This window comes from Cricetulus griseus (assembly GCF_003668045.3).
Source record: "Cricetulus griseus strain 17A/GY chromosome 1 unlocalized genomic scaffold, alternate assembly CriGri-PICRH-1.0 chr1_0, whole genome shotgun sequence".
NCBI lineage: Eukaryota > Metazoa > Chordata > Mammalia > Rodentia > Cricetidae > Cricetulus > Cricetulus griseus.
The window spans coordinates 69,438,974-69,460,444 of NW_023276806.1; the positions used below are offsets into that span (position 1 = coordinate 69,438,974).

Below are 21,471 nucleotides of genomic sequence, written 5' to 3' on the forward strand. Positions count from 1 at the left end.
CCCTCTTTTCAGCTTCCCAAGGACACTGAAAGCCAATAAACATCTACCAATCCCCAGGAGGTATATCTAATACCTGACTATATATTCTGAGGTCTTCTCTAAGGTTCTAAGCACACAAGTAGCAAAAGCAGTGGCAGCCAATCTCCTCCCCTTGGAAGCCATCATCTTTTTTAAAGTAATCAACATCTTTATCATATATCAATATTTCATTACCATCAGTTAAGAATCAAATGCCCCAAGAACAGCAAGGTCAGCACTGGGATTCTGTTCTACTTGGCTGATCACTAACAGGCAAGTAACTGGGAAGGGAATTATGTAACAGGAAGTTTTTAAAAATGGAAAATGCTGCATTTCCAGAAATAATTTCAACCCACGCTTTATGTCTAGTTACTGAAGCTTTTGAAATATTATAATCTATTAATAAACATCATGTTCAAATATAAGGAAATATAACAGGTTAGTCAGATTCACCTTTTTATGGCCCCAGTCAATGGCCCTGGGCAACTATGTAGCTTTCTGCAGAGAGTCTCCACGGCTACTTTAAATGGGGATAGAATCACAATTACACGGCCCATCAACTTTTAGTTATCAAGGCAAAGGGGCAGCTTTTGGCCAAATTAATCCTCAGCTAAGGAGTTTATTAAGATCCAAGTTATTCTCCTATGAGATTATCTATTAATTAATGTGGCAAAATTTACAGCCCTGAAGTATCAGGTTTTAAGACAAATATTTGCATTTTAAAGAGAAAATGGATCATAGAAATCGAAGCCATTAAATCAGCTAAATGATTTTGAAATTTATTGTTTTCTTCATGGTAATTTTAAGGTATATATAAACAGCAACTTGACGGTAACTAGCTGAAAAGAAAAATCTTATGAGTCATCACCAGAGCATCTAGGGGTGTGGATGGGTGAGACAGCTTCTTACCTGTAATGAATAGACTCTATTAGTGTGTCCCTGCAACGTGTGTAGACAGGTCTCAGTCTCTGGGTCCCACACCTTCACCATAAAATCATATGCTCCACTAACAACCCTCCTGCCATCATATTGTACACAGCGGACCGCTGCTACATGACCCATCAAGACATGTAAACACTGGCCAGTCTCAATATCCCAAACCCTAAGAGTGGCATCTCGAGAACCGCTAACAACTCTGCAGAGAGGAAACAGAAAACAAGGTATTAGAATTCTGAAGAGCACAAATGCACATAGCCTGCAAAACAGTGTTCGCTTTCTCTTCATAAACAGAACAGAAACACTTTAACAAGAATCACTACCCTAATGCCTTCAGATATAAATTCAAGTTACTCTGCCTGGAATGGGAAGTGAGGAAGACTAGAAGTCCATGACTTAAGGAAACAACCTCACCCTATTCAAGAAGCAAGCAGCTCTCCATACATACAATTTATCTTGATTAGAAGTGAAATGGTAGCATGGTACACGCAGCTCAACCCTCAATGCAGAATTAGGTGGTATTAAACTTAGAACAATCCAGAACTGTTTTTAATATCTTTGTCCTTCCATTACATTTCAATTATGAACTCCTATTACCTATTTGAGAAAGTAAACTTTTCAATATGATTATTTTTCAAAAAAAAAATTTTACATTTAATTTGGGTCTCAGAAAACTAGGGCTGTTTTCTTATACTTCCCATGCAGGGAATGCGGTTTCAGATATGTGCTGATACAGATTTTTAAAGATATTCCTATAGAAGTAACAGAAATTGGCTCAATGTTATAAAATTATACTGTTCTAAAAAGAGGAGTGATACAACCATGCAGTTACCTCTGGATTGCTAACCAGGTACCTTTATGTCACATTCCCAAGAGATAAAAGTCAGTCTCTGTATTTGGAAGAGTGGAATGATTAAGTGTGGGAAAATGAATGCAACCAACATGGAAATGCAAGGTCTCTTGAAACTCATCCCTTAAATTTTAATCACACAACACACTGTGCAAAGTGGTTCAAATTGAAAGTAAAAAGGAGTCCCTGTATATATATCACACCTGCAGGGTACAGCCTACTTACCAAAACAGTTCTTAATAGATAAAGCAGCATGGACAGAGTTACAGGTCATGGCTGCTCTGCTGTGAACTCGTTATAATGATTCTTCTAAGATACATTCTTTTAGAGGAAGGGTCTCCTCTAAAAAGCTGTGACTTCAAGGATTCTCCTGTCTCTATCTTTCCAGTGCAAAGATTAGCAGCATGTTCTCATATCAGGCCAAAAGAATATTTTTTGACAAATGAAGTAGAAAACACAATTTTTTAGCTAGGTGCAATGAAGATGTGTCAACAGAAGGACATGATTGTAGCAGAAGACACTGCAGGTAAGATACAAAGCACCAGGCAGAGGCACCAGGAAAGAATGGACTAGCAGGCCAGACGTGGCTGAAACAATCCTAATACCAGAGCTCTCTGCCAGCTGTGCAAAAGTCAGGACCTGAGATCTCTGCATAGTTCAGATGACAGGTAATGAGAAAATAAGTGAAAGCCCTGGACCTCAGTGTTTGTTCAGATCTAGGGACATGATGGAGTGGGGGCAAAGTGGGTGGGTCACTCAAGGATTCAGGCTAATGTCGAAGTGACTGAATTTGTTGCTCCTACATATGACTGTCAAGAAAGAAAATGATTTTTTTGAAGATGATGAGTCACCAAACGAACAACAAAGGGGATTAGAGAGCTGAGCGTCAAGAAAAATGATTGTACAGTCATTGAATGAAAAAGAAAATTTTAAGACAATCCTCCAATTTTAAGCCAATATAACCTGATTTTACTAACTAAGGAATATTGCACTGTAATCATTAGTATCAACTTTTGGAGCTCATTAGCACTATTTGAATCTCAAATTCACAAGTAACAGACGTGAAAGTCCCCATCATAATGGGATTTCCTTTACCTTTTTTCATGGAGATGCATACAGCGTACAGTGGAAGTGTGCCCATATAAAGTATGTATACACTCTCCAGTCTCAGCATTCCATACTTTGAGAGTCCGGTCAGTGGATCCACTAATGATGATATTGTCTCTCATCTGTGATGACCATACTCCACCTGTGTGTCCCACTAATGTTCTTAGACACTGAAAAAACACTTCAGATGATTAATTTTAGGTAGAAATGAAAGCAAGTCAAAAAATATACTAACATCTCATTAGAATCTGGAATAAAGTCTTACATATTCAACTTTATTAGATCACCAGGAAAGCATCTACACATCGATGCTACATGACACCATTATTACCGAATTGTTTATTTTGTAGCAGTATATGCTTATGCATGCATAGCAAACATGATATGAAACAGACAGGACTGGAGAGATGATGGTTCAGTGGCTAAGAGCGCCAGCTGCTCTTTCAGGGACCTGGGGTTTGAGTCCCAGCACCTAGTGCCTTACAACCACCTATAACTCCAATGCCAGGGAATCTGATGCCCTCTTCTGGTCTCTGAGGGCACCTGGCATGTATGTGGTACACACACACAAACACAAAATAATAAAATGAAGTAAAGAAATTTAAGAAGAATCATTTGATACAAAGCATAAGACATGGCAGAAAGCAAACATAATGTAATACAAGCAAGTTCAACAGCTCTAGCCTGACCACTATGATTAAATAATATTAAAACTGCAAAAGGGTGCCTCCCATGGAGGAGAACCAAGGCAAGAATGCCAAGAGAGTTGGGTGTGGCCACATACCACAGTGCATCCGTCTGCCTTAAGGCAGTAGTTAGGGGCTGGCCATGCTACTCTAGACATGTAAAGACAGACACTGAGACTCTGAGATAAGTCCAAAACTAGTATTATATCCTGGAAACGTGTAGCTGCTCTGAAAATTTTAACATCTGCTTTGGGTATTTATAAGAGTCTTGTCCAAGGAACAACACAGCGAAAGACATTTTTTTTTAAAACATACTGTCTTCTTTTACCTTTTAAATGATTGATTACTTAATTCATAAAAAAAATTCTCCTTTGGACAGATAAAGTCAATATTCACTAGCGACTCATTAAGGAATGCTATGTGAAATAAAGCTACTGCTTGGCTCTTCAACCCAGTATTTAAAACCTCCCCTGCTTCATTTCCTTACCATTCAAGTCTGAGACAACTTTAGATTAACAGGATTTACTTGATTTCTAAATTATAGATAGCTCAGCAACAAAGCAGTCTACAAGGAAAATTACAAATCACTCAGTCATATTTTGGAAGACGTTAGGGAGCCATGATGGGAAAGGTGAGACGGAAGCTCAGAGAAGAGGGGCATCTGAGAAATCTTAGAATATCTAAGGAAAAAGACAACAAACTATTTAAATGAAGAAAACACCACTGCCACCATGCCAAAGTGACATAACCACAGGAAGAAGGACCACATTTCTAAAGACATTTTGTTATTTGTTATCAAATATTTGTTATCAAAACAGCTGAGGATCCAACACCCCACTTTACTGTGACTGCACACACAAAATGGTGACTCATAGAAGTATGGAAAGAAGTGAACTTACTTTGCCCGTGACTGCTGACCAAACTTTTAAAGTGTTGTCATCAGAACCACTAACTATGCGGTTACCACAAAACTGTAGGCATGTGATCACATGATCATCATGCCCTTTCAGCACCTATAAGAAAAATGTACACATCACATGTATGTTATTACAACACATTCTTTAAAATACAGTGAAGTGCTACAGAGATGGCTCAGACATACAGGACCTGGGGCCAAATCCCCAAAACTCACATAAAAACTGGGCAGAGCTACACACAGGCCTGTAACCCCGACACTGTTAGTATGGACACAGGAGAACTGTTGGAGCTTATGGCTGCCAGCCTAGCTCTAGGATCTGTAAGATACTCTGTCTCAAGTAAGTCATACAGAGAATGAGAACAGGAAAGCTACCAGCCTCCTCTGGCCTGTGTGTGTGCGCATAGGTACATGCAAGGAGACACAGACACACACAGACACACACAGACACACACAGACACACACAGACACACACACACACAGAGAGAGAGAGAGAGAGAGAGAGAGAGAGAGAGAGAGAGAGAGAGAGAGAGAGAGAGAGAGAGAGAAAGCAAAAAATGAACTGTGTGTCAGAACAGTAATCTGTAATCTGTTTTTAGAAAGAAGAAATTTATATAAAATATACAGCACATCCTGGGCTACCAAGTGAGCTCCAGGCCAGCCTCACAAACCTCAACTCAAGATTAAAACAGAAGAAAAAGAGGTGGAAGAGGACAGGGCTCTGGGCTCAACTTTTAGCACTACAAAAAAAGAAAAATAAAACACCTAGAAACTGAGGAATAACAAACAACAGTTTTGTTTTTTTTTTTTTTTCAACCTAAAAAGTATGCTAGTACATGCTGTCATATAAAATAATGTCTCCCAAAATTGGCTAATTTTTTGTTATAAAAGCATATGAATTGAGGATTTCTACCATTTATACATCTGAAACAATATTCTAAGACAGAAAATGAGACTTCTGCTTCAAATTATATATAAAAAAAAAACAGAGAAAGTCACAAAAAGCAAAACTACTATTTCTAAAAATTAACAATGTCATGCAGAATGATCTAACAAATTCACTTCCTCCCAACTCATATATTTTAGGGAAGACTTTCTTGAGACAAGGTCTCACACTATATTGCAGGTTGGCCTAGAATTCAGTAATGTTGCCCAGGTTGGCCTTAAACTCACAGCTATCCTCCTGCCTCAGCTTCATAAGTACAGGTATGGAGTACTTCTTGAGTACAAGTCTGAGCCAACATGTCTGGATCAACTCATCTCTGATTCCAATAAAATTATCAATTATCAGAGTAAAGAAACTAGAAATACAAGAACATTGCTAGTTACAATTTGAACTTATTTTAAAAGACAGCCAGCTTTCTTTCCACAGAAGATGGGCATCAAGTTATACTGCAGACCAACAAGAGAAGAGCTAGATCAGGCATTTCTACTGACTAACAGTTTCTGTTAGCATGTGAAGAGTTCGGTTACCTTGGGAGATTTGAGCTCTCCTCGCCTCCAGTTGGTATCAATTCTGTGTTGTCTGATGTATGCACTCTTCCACGGGCTGTGTATAAAACCTGGCTTTATTATTTTTCTTCTCTTGATGTGCAATGGTTCATCAATTCCTAAAGTATCCAAGAGTTCAAGAGGATAAGTTCTTTCACCACTAATAAAAATTATACATTTTATAAAGATCTTGTTTTTTCTCTTAGCAGCAGTGAGTCTGTATTTGGTACAGCAGTTCTATACTCAGTATCTCTTCTTCTTCTCACAAAGAAGGTGCTGATGTGGACACACAAAGATAGGACTGTGTGTGCACTGCTTGTGTGAATGTAAAATGGTACTACTGCTGCAGAAATTAGTACAGTGACTCCTCAGAACCAAACGTAACACAGGATGTAGCTGTTCTGCATGTATGCTCAAAAAAGAACTAAAAGGAGAGATGTGAACAGATAGCTATGATTCCATGCTCATATGCTGTGACATGAACCTCTAAGACATTTTGCTAAGTGAATAAGGCAATTATAATGTATCACAGATTTCTAGAGTAGTAAATTTACAGAGATAAAACATATAGGCAACAGGAAAGAAGGAATGGGGAGAATACCACTGGATCATACACAACAAAACACTTTAAATGATATTGACCTAGAACTCACTACATAGACCGCAATGGCCTCCAGCTTTCACCAATCCTGCCTCTGTCTCCCAAGTAGTATGATTAAGATGCACACAGGTTGTTTACGTATGTATGTATGTATGTATGTATGTATGTATGTATGTATGTATGTATGTTGAAACAGGGTGTCAACTATGCAGTCCTGAAACTTGCTTTGTAGACCAAGCTGTTCAGAATAATTTTTAGCAAACACAGTTAAAGGGCATTTAAAAATGATTCTTATGCTGGGCATGGCAGCACACACTTTTAATTCCAGCACTCAGAAGGCAGAGGAAGGTGGATCTCCATTAATTCAAAGCCAGCCTGGTCTACCTTGTGATTTTCCAGGCAGCCAGGGCTGTAGAGACCCTGTCTCAAGGAGGAAACAAAAGATTCCGAGAAAGAAGGCAAGGCAGAGTTGATTAACCCTGAAAGGTTCAGGCTTTAATGTTGATCGGCAATATCTCTTTAAGAGACAGACCCCCGCCCCCTGACAAGTCAGGGCACGCACAGGATGACCTGCTACATCATCACCATATCACCCGCCTGCATTACAGCTTGCGTGAGGACTCTGTGCATGTGCAGTCTTCCCTTTAAAAGTCCCAACTTCCCTGCTGCTCGCTCTCTACTCTCTACTCTCTCTCTGCTTCTGCTTCTGCTTCTGCTTCTGCTTCTCGCTCTCTTCTCCCACCTACACGCTCTCTCTGCCTCTCTATGGCAACCGGCCATGGTGGTCAGCCATTACCCCTGTTCCTCTTCTCTCTTTAGTCTCCATACTCTGCCGGGCATATAATAAACTGGTTAACATGTCTCTTGCGCCTTCCTCTTGTTCTTCAAAAACATAACAAACCCTACTTTACATGTGAAGATGCTTGGGGAAGAAGATTTTACTGATTAACCCAAGAGCAGCCAGAGGTTGACTGCAGGACCAGGCTTAGCAAGAAGCATCCAAGATCTTCACCTCAAGTCTTTACAAATCCTCACTAATCATCAATGCTCTCACCTGGTCACATGGCTTCGAAAGGAGCATCATCTAACAGAATACAGTGGCTACCAGTTTTTTCCCCTCAAACATTTTGCTTCTCAGAACTTTTTTTTTTGTTGTTCAAAATGATTACTTTTTCTAGATGCCTGTTTGTAAAACAGAAGGTCTTCCCCTTGATCGATATGGAGGATATTACTTCCTTCCTAAGAAAGGGGGTTCAACCAAACCAAACTATGCCTCAAAAATATAAGGCCCATGTCAGGAAGAAGACAGAAAGTACAATCTCCCCAGCATTTAAGAAATGTTCAGCTCACATGAGGTGACCAATAAGTATTTATGGGAGAAGTGGGAATTAACTGATGAATATGGTTTCCTTTAAGTCAGGTGGACTCCTTTGCTGTTGGGATCGAGGAAGTGAATGGGCACAGACTCTCTGGCAGGTACCACTAAGCCAGCAATTTATTCTCCCTGCACAGAAAAGCTATTTTCTCAACTTGTTTCCAGCATCCTTTGCTTCTTCAGAATAGAAACACATTCTCTATGTGATTTTGAACCTTACCCTCTTCTTTACATTTCTCTCTCCAGAGAAGGTTGTCCTCAGCCAAAATTCTCCAGTATCGGCAAGTCTGAGCCGCTTGCAGCAGGTCTTTGGGTTCCAGGAATGAAAGTACATAGAGTGCCAGCTATGGAAAAGGAAATAAGGACAACATACTCACATTTCAAAAAATTACAGAAAAAAAAAGAGGTTACCCTCCACAGGGTGAGCATCTCCCTAGGACTGTGTATTTTGGTAGACTTTAAGAGCAAAGAAAATGCTCATTAATCTCATCGAAGGGATCTGAGGCTTTATTCTAGATGACCTGTGATTTTACTGGTATTTACTTACAGTGAGAACAACACCACTGATCACAAGTTTCTTGTGTGAGCCTAGTGTTCAAGTTCTTAGAGTAGCTTAAATGTTGGTAAAGGCTTGAGATTTGTTCATACCAATTATTAGAAAAATACCAGTCCATTATGCCAATATAGTAATAACATTTTAAATAATACATACTCTCTGGTAAAAGAAACTTCCCTAAGGGCTTAGAGCTATGCCATTAACTTCCACATGAAATAAAGCATTTTTTTCAAATGACCCCCCCCACCCCCGGTAGATGAAAACAAAAACATAGATGATACACTAAACTAGGCTCTCTTTCTACCTTCACTTCTTTTCTTACTCCGGCAGTCTGTGAAAGAACATATAAGGCAAGAGACTATCTTGAGGCTTACCTTTTATTAATAATCTGTGCTTACTTCTTAAATGCTAAAACAGTCTCAAATTTTGGGGCCTGGTGATGGCTCAGTTGGTAATGTTTCATGTACAACCACGAAGATAAGGATTCAGATGCCAGCACTGGTGTAAAAGCCAGGCATGGCAGTGGCAGTTACGTTCCCTGTACTTGGGAGGACAGACAGGAGCTCACTGGCTACTCTAGTTGAATGTTACCTGAAGCTTACGGCTCTGGATCCAGTGGGAGATCATGACTCATGACTCACAACAATAACATGGGAACAACTGGGGAGCACACCTCTGACCTCCACAGGTACACGTATGCAAAAGCATCTGCATCCACTTATGTACACCCATTTGAACACATGCACATAGCACACATATACAAAACAAGCCCCACAAAGAGTTCAAAATTCTGTTGGTTTGAGGTCAGGAAGCTTTTACATGTTAAGAGTTATCTATAAAAATAAGAATTAAGCAAAACAAAATAGAAAGACTTACACTCAGATAAAGACACTAAGCTTACGAGAGAATCAGGGATATAAAATGTATCATGGAGAATATTCACTTCATGTACAAGAAATGCTTCCTACTATTTTATGCCCTGATGATCTCACATTACTTTCCTAAGTTTAATCAGAGTTTTGTTGTTGAAAAAGCTCACAAGAATAAATATTTCTTTTGTGGGACAATGTCATTTTTAAAAACTACTCCAAAGAGGGCAAAACACCAGGAAAAAGATGGTTTATCAATTTTGCTTTTCCCTAGAGTGATGCTTTAACTCAAATTGATTTAACTCAAATCTAATGGGAAACTATAATTCTGACTATCTTTAATGCCACTAGGAACTTAAGAGTGGTTCTTTAAGCAGAGAGAAAGCATAACTCTTTTTCTGTTCAAATTTAAGGCGTCAGAATCATTTGTATGACTTGTCATTTTTTCATGCTAGTATTTAATTAGTAGCATGTGTATAGTAATTTGAGAAAATATAGAACAAGGAAATTATTCCTTTCTGCTGATAAAAATTAAGCAATGAAGTCTAAAATGTCAACACATGCATTATTTAAACTATGAGGTTACCTATGGCTGTGCGATGAAGTGCTGTAAGAACACAATTTATACGTGATCTCTCTCTCAGATGAAGGATGACTGGTAAAAATGGACAAGAACATATAAGTAAAATCTATGTATTCAAAAATAATTACAGAGGGCTGGAGAGATGGCTCAGCAGTTAAGAGCACTGACTGCTCTTCCAGAGGCCTTGGGTTCAATTTCTAGCACCCACATGGCAGCTCACAACTGTCTGTAACTCTAGGTTCAGGGCTTCTGACACCCTCACACAGATACACATGCAGGCAAAACACCAATGAACCTAAGAAAATAAATGAATAAATAAAGATTACATAATTCAAGGACCAGAGAAATACAACAGTCGGAAAACTACTGGTCTTGAAGGGATGTGAGAGAAATAAGTGACAAAATAAGAACAAAAATAGTATTGCTGTTTAATGAATCCAGAATTTTCAAACATCCACTGTAAATAATAAACATACCCAAATAATTAAAGTCAGGCTTTAGAACACCTAGGGAAATATGGAAGAAACTCAGTGACTCTCATGCAGACTTACCTTATCTATACAGAAGAAAGATGTACCTTGGTTATAAGCATACTTTATATGACAACTGCACCATTAAGCCACAGACAGCAGTTTGTCAAAGTGTCAGACCATAACGAGCAGGACACTGCTTACAGGTGGTTGCAGTTATATACTTGGATAGCACCATTCGGGGTGCAACTGATGGCCTTACCTCTTTAGGGAGCAAGGAGATGAAGTCTCGCTGAAACTGGGGCTCTATCACTTGCATCATATGCTTTACTTGTGTTGGTTCACAGCTGTCAATGAGCTCATCTAAAGCCAGCAGCTTCTCTGGTCCACTCCAGCTCTACCAAAGAGGGATTTGGACATTTTTTATTACCTTAAAGATGCTTCAATTGCAAACTCATAGACAAGACCAGCATGCACCTGTGTGCTCATGTTTGAGCAGTGGAATTGCATGGAAAGAGACCATGAACAGAGAGACCTTGCCTCCAGAAGCCTCTGAAATGATCTAGGTTTTAGTTTCAGCAACTTTACTGAGTACCCTTTGTTGCAATTTAAAAAGCAATGCTCAAGAGAAAGGCACCATGCTTGGGTGGAGGGGCTTTTTATTGGGGGACAGTGAATGGGAAAAGGGGGAGGGGAGAGAGGAGTCCAGCCTCTGGAGACAGGAGCAGCAGAAGAGAAGAGAGAGGCAGATAGATAGATAGATAGATAGATAGATAGATAGATAGATAGATAGATAGATAGACAGACAGACAGACAGACAGACAGACAGAGAGACACACAGAGAGAGACAGGGGGGAAGGGAGGAAGAGAGAGTGGGAGGAAGGGAGGGAGGGAGGGAGAAGAACAGACAGACATACAGACAGACAGAAAGACGGAGGTGGGCAGGGCCCCTTTAGAAGAAAAGGTAGTGAATGTGCACAGGTGGTGCTCTTAGTGGCTGCAACTGAGGGACTATCCTGCCAGAACCCCGAGGGCAGGCCAGCACAGATGCCTGAATACTAACACCTTTCCTGCAAAGCATTAAGTCATGACGGGCAGAAAGAAACTTCTGCATTTATTTGTAATTATAATAGTTATGCATTCATCTAACACCTATACACTGGTGGAGACACCAGAAACATCAATCTGGGTTATTGAATAAATAGGGAATTTCGATAGATCATTTTCTTTCTCCATATTCTTTTTAGTGGAAAGTCATAAAAGTTTATGGCTTGGTTAAGGCTTTCAGCTAAGAGCTAAGAGATTTGCAACATTATTTAGAAAGAAATATTGTCAGATATTCTGCATATCTGACAAGAATCTACAAACTGTAAAAAAAAAGCCTTATTTTACAAAAATACACAGATAACAGCAAACAGAAAAGATTAGTTGTTACTTTTTAAAAATTAGAATGTAAACAAAGACCAAAAAATAAGAAAAAGGCTATATTTGTGAAAAATGAAAACACATAATTGCACTTCAAAAATATGAATGCCTTTAAACAACTCTTGGATTGGATTTTGTTGCTTCATTTTTTTTTTTTCTTTTTTAAAAATATTTTTTCACTAGCGGGCATGACTGCTTAGAAAAGCCATGGTTCTTAAAAGGAAAAATTTCATGGCCATGAGTAATTTAAAATGTTGGAATTTTGTAATAGCCATGTAAAACATTTAAGTAACTTCATAATTATTAAGTGAAAGCATATCCAAGCAGGCCTTTGTAAATCTGTGCCGATGTAAACATCTCTGGGGATTATTATGGCCATTTTGGATATGGATGAATAAAGAATAACAGGCAAAGTCTGATCCTTACTCTAACACAGGCACTGTATTCCATAAGATATATAAAGACTGAGCTGTGTTAAAGCTCTTAGGAGGCTTCACTCAGAATAATTCTTACAGAGATATTTACTCCTTTAGACTCTATGAGGACCTCACTTCCTTCTTCTAAAGATGATGCTGGCACTATGGAACATCAGCTAGTATTTAACTATTTCCATGGCCTTCTTTGCTCTGCCAACGTCAGGAACCAATAAGTCGTGTCCTCTACTTCCACTTGCACGTACAATGCTCAAAACATTCACCCCACTCATCTTGAATCCTCTGTGCTCAGACAGGATTTACACCCAGAGGTTTGATATCAACACGTACAAAGCCCCACGCTTGAGAACAAGCACTGGATTGTTTGTCTTCTCCCACAAAACTTCAGGCATTGGCTCAGATTTGACCCATTTGACAATGTGGTCAATTTTCATTCATCACTGACCATACAGTATATATAATTTAAATTTACATATTTATCGACTCACATCCCTCACGGGATTTGAATTTTTTTTAAAAAAAAATAATATATTGGTCATTTCTACCGGTCCTACATTACAGGAAATTTGCAGACACTATCATGGCTATAGACAACTATGCTGACTCAACAAAACTGCAAATTTTAATTAAACATTTGAAAACAGAATAATAGTGCAGAATCAGGGGGCTAAGAGACAAACAAATCCACAAACTTCAAAACATTTAAAACTTGGTCGTTACTATGCCATCTAAGCCACCAGTGACTCTTCTAGATTATGATATTCAGACCTCCAAATGGCCTCTCTGCCTCCTAGCTTTGTTATATTCTAGCCCCATGCAGTCCTCGGAGATTTTAAAGTGACTCTTCTACTTAGGAGCCTTAAGCCTCCTAATGAGAGACTTGGCTAGCACAGTGGTTCCCAAACACTGCTCAGGGCCCCACAAGTCACTCCAAGGATAGTTTTTATACAAGCAACTCATCCAATGTTGATGCAGGTGATTCATGAAGCAGCACTGGGGATACTGGCAGAGGGTGCTTACTATTCCAATCAAGCACAAGGTTTTAGGATCTTGGGCAGTACCAAGCCTGAACTCCCATGGTAGGAAACTCACTTCTCTAGAACCTGAGCATGGCAGTACAGTCTACTGTTTTAAGTCTTGCACTGTAGAGTTTGGACTGGTCTTTGTTATTCTTATTTCATTATTATTATCATTATTTTGTTTTTGTCTTTCTTTCTTTCTTTTTTTCTTTTTCTTTTCTTTTCTTTTTTTTTTTTTGTTTTGTTTTTCAAGACAGGGTTTCTCTGTGTAGCTTTGGAGCCTATCCTGGCACTCGCTCTGGGAGACCAGGCTGGCCTCTAACTCACAGAGATCCAACTGCCTCTGCCTCCTGAGTACGGGGATTCAAGGCGTGACTGGTCTTAAACGCATGACAATCCTCCCTTCTTTGCTGGGCTTACAGCCTTGAGTCACACACCCAGTTTACCTATCTCTATTTGAACAGCTTCTATACTAGTGTGAGCAGTTCCTGCTAATCCAAACAGCTTCAATCCAACTCAGAAAACATGATCTAGGTACTGCTTTCTAAAAAACCCAAGACTCAAACTGCTTTGATTCTGAGGTAAAGTTCTGAACTATTAAAAACAGTACTTCCTAAATACAATCTTATCTGTAAATACATGAATTTCTTCAACTTCCTTACACAAAGGTTTATAAGCCTTCTTAATCATGCTGTAACAAATACAATTTCAAAGAAACAATAAGCTGATCTTGTTACTCTCTTGAAGATTTTAATCTTTTGTTGACTAACAAATAAGACTTAAGTAAAATCAAACAAAATATATGCAATTTCAGAGTTAGCATAGAGCTTGATGAATCCTTCAATGTAGATTTTATTCATTATCAATATCAAAACAGAAGTGTTTTATAGTTCCTGTTTTTTTGTTTGAGTTTAACAGATCTTTCCAAAGCACATAGCCTTAATACAAATCTGCTCTGCTAAAGTGTGCAGACATTTGCATAATGCTAAAGTTCTCTCTCTCTCTCTCTCTCTCTCTCTCTCTCTCTCTCTCTCTCTCTCTCTCTCTCTCTCTCTCTCTCTCTCACACACACACACACACACACACTCTTCACGTTTGTCCCTCAGATTCCCATGTGAAGCTAGTATGGATAGGCTCTTCTATACCCAAGAAAACTTGGCTCGAAAGCTGTGTCCTGACCAATGGAGGAAGAAACTGACATTTATGAACTCTGCTGCCCTTCCATGTAGGTCTGTATGCACATCTATATACTTTTCCTTCTTGAGAACTTTTTGGTACAATATTTGCTTCATGTAGTATGAAATAAAGGGAACATAGTTCCTTAATAAAATCACCCACTAGTTAAGAGGCAAAGTCAAAATTTGAACTAAGAGCTTTTTCATCTAGATCCTACGTACTTCTCTTCAATGATGCCTTTGAACCACAAAAGGCTAATTTCATTAATTTCTTTACCTTCTCTAAAATTTTAAATGAAAAACCATACACTGTAATATCCAAATCACATAAATAATCAAACAAACCCAGGCTATGGAAAAAAAAAAAAAAAGCAGAAACAGTGGCCACTGGAAAGTTGAGTCAATTTAAGGGGTGGGAAAAATTTGGGTTTTTTGCTTTTGTCTTTAATTTACATTTCTGTTTTTCAGTAATAGTCTGTTATTTACAATGGTGTTTCGCTTGTTCTCATTCAATTTACAAATGGAGTACAGAGTACTCTATCAGGATGGATGAAGCTGGACCAAGTGCTATATCACTGCCTGTGGAGCAATAGGAAGATAGTAAGGGGACACGAGTTCCCATTTTGCTTGTTACACAACAGGGAAGTCACCATTAAATGCCCCAATCACATATTTGTAGAAAGCTTGCCAGTTTAATTATCCCTCATAGGTCAGCTCACACCACCCCACTTTGCTATGGAGCTGTGGCTGTCTATAAGATTGGCACCGAAGCATCACAAGCCTCCAGGCAAGTGATTCAATTCTAGTTAGTTTGGCACCAGCCTTAAAACAAAACAAAACACCATACTACACCACACAACACAGGACAGGGTATAGCAGCGAAGCCTGGGTCATGCCAGAGACCGACATGGAACAGCAGATAAGGGTTAATCTACCTTGTCAGGTTGGTCTTTAGTTGCTACAGACTTCTTTCTACAGAGTGTCTAGAGGAGGGGGTGGGGTGTGGAATTAAGATCTTTACTTGCAGGGGTAATTCCACTACAACTACTCATATGAAACAGACATAATTTTATAGGACCAAAGCTGGTTTAGTGAATTTGGTTTTCTGATTTTATTTTTATAGTTAACATTTCTGAAACCGAGACATAGTAAGTATAACATTTGGACTTTTATTAAGGAAAATATGAGGTAGCTAAACAAGCATTGTATAATGGACTCTCCAAAACAGCCCCATGAAAAGAAAGCATTACTGTCCCCAATACAGATCAATATTAGAAAAAGTTCTCTTAATGAACATCCTAAGTGGCTTACAAAAAATATTTTGGTACATTAAAATGCTGTAAGAAAAGTGGGCCCAACCATATAAAAATTATTTGGGCTAACCTGCCAATGAGCTTTGTTCCAATCAATATTTGGAAGGCTTCTGGATGGACGCTAAAGCTACCATTTGGTTTTCAGCATTCTGGTAAGACACCAAACTCTGCACTCATGGATGCTAGGTTGTGCACACACTCATGTGCATGTAGGGGAGTACACTTATCTTCTCATTTCACTGGCTTAATTAGAGATCGATATTTTAGATATTTAAGACTATATAAACAGATGTCTGTAATTAATTTTGAGTCTTATTTATTTATAAAGGATTGGACAAAAGAAAACACTGAGAATTCTCAGGGCATATGTTGGGGGGGAAAAAGGTAAATGTCATGAACTAGAGGTAAAAGAATGGGGAAGGGGATAATCCTTATGGGAAAGATGAGTTTAATGGATACGTGTCTGAGAACATGAAAAACATCCTTTGTGACTGTAGTGTTCCAACATTTCCATTAAGTAAAATGTAACTTCCAATTCTTCAATCCCCAAACTCTTAAACTTAGAACTACAACATTTTGGGTTGGATAATTATTTGTTTTGGGAGGCTATCTTTCATATCACCTCTACCAGCTAGACATCAAAAGAGAGTCCCACCCCTCATCTGTTCATTTGGGCCAAAAGTGAACCTGTTGAGGAACCAGGGTTCCACAATTGTCAGTTACAGTAGCTCCACCTACCCCAACCTACTTTCCTAGTGTTTCAGGAATCATCAGAAGGCATAAAACAATCTTAAAACCCACCTAGAAACACACCACTGCAAATTTTGCAGCTATAGATGAAAAGTACACAAATGTATGTGTGCACGCCCACATGCATACAGAGAGAGAACACCAAAGTATTTAAAATATTAGGATTTCCATAACAGGACTTCTTAAATATTTGAAATGTCACATAAAGTCAATGTATGTTTTAAAATTACAGTTTCTTTATGTGTTCATTATATACCTAACAATTCAAGGAACCAAAGGTAGTGCAATACGTTCATTTTATATTAGTATGGTGGCCAACATAGGTATGCTCCCATTTTTATTAATTATTGTCTGGAAAGAATTACTGAGTACTTCATCTATAGCAACTGTGTTGGTAAGTATTTTTATTTAGTCTATCATTCACAATAAGAAGAGATAAGACATTCTAACTTAAGTTTTAAAAACCCATGGTGTATTCAAGGCGACTAATCTTCTCAGTAAATGTTCAAAGAATTCAAATTCTAGTAAAAGACAATAATTGGAAGTTGAACAGATTAAAGCCAGATGCAACCAAGGCACTGAAAGAAGCCACCAAGCCATCTCTACTAAGGAAGTAGTGAAGGATAAGTCACCTCCAGTGACTTGCTGACAGTGCTCTTAAATTAATCTCCAATGGTTTATTTATAAGGAATGTGTTCAGAAAACAAGAATACATTCAATGACATAGAAAGCCAAACATAAACAAGAAAATAAAGGCTTGCCTGAAAAAAGAAAAAGATATGCAAATACACACTTACATAAGTAAGCCCTGTGCTTTCATTCTGAAAGATGTATGTCACACCACAGGCTTACCACTTGAAGTGTACACTTCAGGGATTCCCAGGATGCCTGCCTTTCTGGATGACCACGACCCAACCCAGTTCTAGAAATCTTCTATCATCTTCCCCCTGAAAAAATCCAGGACTCTCCCTGTCTACCTGGCAACCACTAACCTACTTTCTCTCTTTTTATTAATAAAATTTCCTTTTACGCCTCGCTTCTTTCATTTAATGCAATGTTTCCAAGACTTATAAATGGCATAGCACCAAAGAGCACTCCATTTTCTTTTTAAATGGCTGAATAATTCTGCACTCCTACCCCCACCTCAAGCAACTGAGCAAAGCATTTAACAGTATGTTCACATAGTCACCTGAAACATTTTCAGCCACTCTTGAAGGCCAGTGGGCGGTTGTACAGATGTGATCCTTCGTCGTTGTTGCCCTTGCCCATTGGCAGCTCTCAGGTCCCCAAAAGTTGTCGGTGTTGCTGAACATGGTACAAGCCCAGTGGTACTAAAAAGAAAAGCACAAAAGTACAAGAGTAGAAGCAAAGACAGGTCTTAACTAAGAACTGTGAACTTTGATTTCATCAGAATAATGATTTGGTGTTCTTCATACACCAATATAGCAATCCCTTTTGCTGGCTATTTTCAGAGGGCAGGGATTCACAAAGCCTATTTTGCTTTCTTCTTTTTCTCTTGCTCCGCAGATGGTATCACTATGTAATCAAGGCTAGCATCACACTTACTATGTGGCCCAGGCTAGCTTTAAACTCACAGTTGTCCTGCTTCAAACTCTTCAATGATGGAAATATAGGCATTTGCCACCAAATTTGGCACTACTTTATTACAGCTGAAGTTTCCTCCCTACCATCACCCAGGCAATACTGTCGGCAACCAAATGGAAGACTCTGTGAAAAACCTGTATGTCACTAGTATATGTTTGCTTAGGGCTTCAGTGCAATTAGAAGTAGTGCACATGCTGAATGGACTCCAGCCTGGTTCAATTCTGCCTATAAGTGAGTGAGTAAATGACTCAGCATAAAAGCAAGCAAACATGGTCTTAGAACATAACAGTTCCTACTTCTATGACTAGCCTTAATTAAAATTTAAATTCTTTATAAAAAGGAATGTCAAAGTATTAATTTTACCAATATTTCAGCCATAAAAATGTTTGGGATTCACTTCTTACACATATGTCCTTAAGCTTGCCCTATATGCATTAAGATTATTTCCAATATTAATCTATTGCTTATTTTATTTTGCCATTTATTAAGTTGAGCCTAGGTATCTGGAAGTAGTAAGCCTCAATGAGACATACAGTTTTTCAGAACAAGAGATTGTTGAAAGATTCTTATCCAATAATTTAAACTTTGAGGTAATGAAAAAAATCTAAACAAATAAATTCAGAGCTGAGTACCAATTGAGCTCTGAAACTGTATTACTCTACTAACAGCAGGAAGAATCGGGTCACATACACTGGTGGTCTCAGGTGGTGGCTCCTCTAGGCCAGCCAGCTCAAGCATCTAAAGCAGGGTTAACACTGCATTTCTGCAGGCAGTACTGAAAGGACAAGACCTGTCTAGGAAATTACATCTGTAAAAGAATCCTCAGTTCACCACACTATGGTAATAAAATGTTTTAAGTCCAAAGAGCAGCCAGCTCATACCTGTTATCAGAGCACTTGACGCTGAGGCAGCAGGACTGCCCCACATTTGAGGCAAGTCCAGGCTACATACAGTGAGTTCCAGAAAAGACTGGGTTACAGTGAGAGTTTGTTTAAAAAAAAAAATTCAAATAATACATATAAACTGTACCATGACAACTGATTATCAACATCTGACAAATTGCTAATGAAGCAATTCTCAATTTTTAAAAATTATGTCTAAATCATTGTATTTTACAGAAAAATCTTCATGTCTGTACCCTTTGACTCTTTTAATATTTATTCAAGATAATCTCTAATATTCAACAAGTAAGTCAATCTTTCCTTCTTTCTAATTCAAAAGTCCAATGAGCTTCTTTTTCTCCAAAATAAAACAGGAAGTGTTAATAGTTTAAATTTTTTAGGGAAAAAAAAAAGAGTAGATGATGAATTTCATCTTATTAGCTGTCAAAAACCTGTCAAAAGCATGACTAAATATCAAGCATATATGTTAGCAAATGACAAAATAGTCCCAAAGACATGGAAATAAATATGTATTGGTTCTAATTTTGCTTTGGTATAATTCCTTCCTAAAAGACTGTTGCTTTCTTGATATAAAAAGCAAGCAACTAAAATTTTATGAAAATGTGCTCTGTACCACAAATCCCATTCTAAAATGACTGAACATTTAATACTTTTGACTGGGTATTAAGTCATTAACAGAAGACCAAAATGATATGGACTGACTGAAGTCTGTGCACTAAAAAATTACATTTCAATTAGTTTAACATCAAACTCAACTTTCTCATCTGAGAAACATATCATCCAGGTTAGAAGGAAAAGCAAAATGAAATGAACGTTTTTACTCGTCTCTCTATCCCTCCACACCCTCTGGTGGAAGTGCCCAAAACAGTGAAACTGTCAGATGGCAAAGAGGATGAGGGAGAGAAGAGCTGTTCTGGAAAACGAGGCTTGTTTCTCTTTGACATCATCTCTCTAGAGTTTTCTGTATGTAAAATTATTCTAAGTAGCATGATTCCTTAGTTTTACAAAAGAGCATTAAAGAAATTCCCACAATTGAATGAAATAAAAACAAACAAAACTGTTGGAAGGGGGTGCAATCTATAATAATGTTTTAAAGGTTCTTATATCTAGGCAATGTTAATTTTATTCTACTTTATAGAATAAAATGACTAAATTAAAATGCTTTAAGGAAAAAGAAGATCATAACCATGATGTCCTTAGAATGTCTATTGTTCACTCTGACCAGTTTTTTTTTTTTTTTTTTTAAAGTGACAATTATACAAAAGCGGGGAGGGGACCACAAAGGTTCTTAAGATACTTTTATCATTTAAATTTTAAAATACAACATTCCAAAGCCATTTTTAATTGGCTGGGAAATGAGATGTTGTGCTTAAGTTAGCCTAATTAGCGTGAGAGTGGGCAAAGTTTTATACTGATGCAAAATCCAAAAATGATGGAGTGAAGCAGGAAACAAGACTACAATTGTATCTAGTTGTTATGGAAACTATTCTACAAGAGTAGAAATGTATGTGTTAAAACATAAAACCCATCAAGTCAATAAATGGGGATTTCTAACACATTCATTCCATGGAGTAAGACTAAGTTCGGAATTGGGAGATTTACCTCACTGCTAATAAATTTATTTTCAATTTGGTATATGTATCTACCCTAGAACAGCAGTTGCTATAGTAACTCGAGACATTTCCTCACATTCAGATCTCATGGTTTACTGTTTAGAAGTCCCTAAAATTGTGACTTTAAATTTTTGTTTAAAGAAGTCCCGCATCTGCCTCCCATTAGTACATTTTAGTAAGAAGGTGTAAAATGGACAGTGCCAGCCCTTCTGCTTGGGTTTAGACTGATGCCCTTCCCCATTTCTGTAACATTAAAATATGTTAGAATAACAGACAACACTGGATATAGTAGCTTGTTATCCTGCGAAAACAAATCCAAAGAAAAGCTTTCAACGACATCCCCATCTACCCCCCTCTATTTAACATTACCTGGTATAATCTGAGACTTTGCATGGTTTCTTTCCCAAAGAAAAGGAACGGACCTCAGAACCATGGTCCAACTTTCTTTTCATCTATAAGGTAAAACAGATAAGTTTTCTTTTTAATTACCTGGTCCATTATCAGACTTTGAGCAAATTTTCACGTGCCTACAATGGTGATTATCGGTAGGTTAAATAGAAAATCTATTACATAGTTTTTCCTATTTGCTTTACTCTTACAGACTAGAGAGGTAATGTTCCCTTAGTATTCTATTGCGATGAACAGTGTATGATGATTTAAAAACTAATATTCATTATATCCTTAGAGAATTATATACTTTTCATATTTTTCAGTTTAATAACAAGAAAAACTTTATTAGCACACATAGAAAAGAACCATATTTAACATGTCTTTCTT

The 21,471-nt window shown here is 38.0% G+C and overlaps 1 protein-coding gene across 6 annotated transcripts in view; it reads right to left on the minus strand.

Annotated features, from left to right (window-relative positions):
• Fbxw7 (F-box and WD repeat domain containing 7) overlaps window positions 1–21,471 on the minus strand; it is a 168,489-nt gene that overhangs the window by 3,774 nt on the left and 143,244 nt on the right. For all 6 annotated transcript variants that reach the window (XM_027392979.2, XM_027392978.2, XM_027392977.2 and 3 more), the window contains 8 exons: window positions 21,064–21,146; window positions 17,764–17,905; window positions 10,721–10,855; window positions 8,201–8,324; window positions 5,987–6,123; window positions 4,497–4,610; window positions 2,900–3,081; window positions 928–1,153 (listed from right to left, as the gene is read on the minus strand). In XM_027392979.2, the coding sequence (XP_027248780.1) occupies window positions 928–1,153; window positions 2,900–3,081; window positions 4,497–4,610; window positions 5,987–6,123; window positions 8,201–8,324; window positions 10,721–10,855; window positions 17,764–17,905; window positions 21,064–21,146 (1,143 nt within the window). The remainder of the gene's footprint in view (window positions 1–927; window positions 1,154–2,899; window positions 3,082–4,496; window positions 4,611–5,986; window positions 6,124–8,200; window positions 8,325–10,720; window positions 10,856–17,763; window positions 17,906–21,063; window positions 21,147–21,471) is intronic.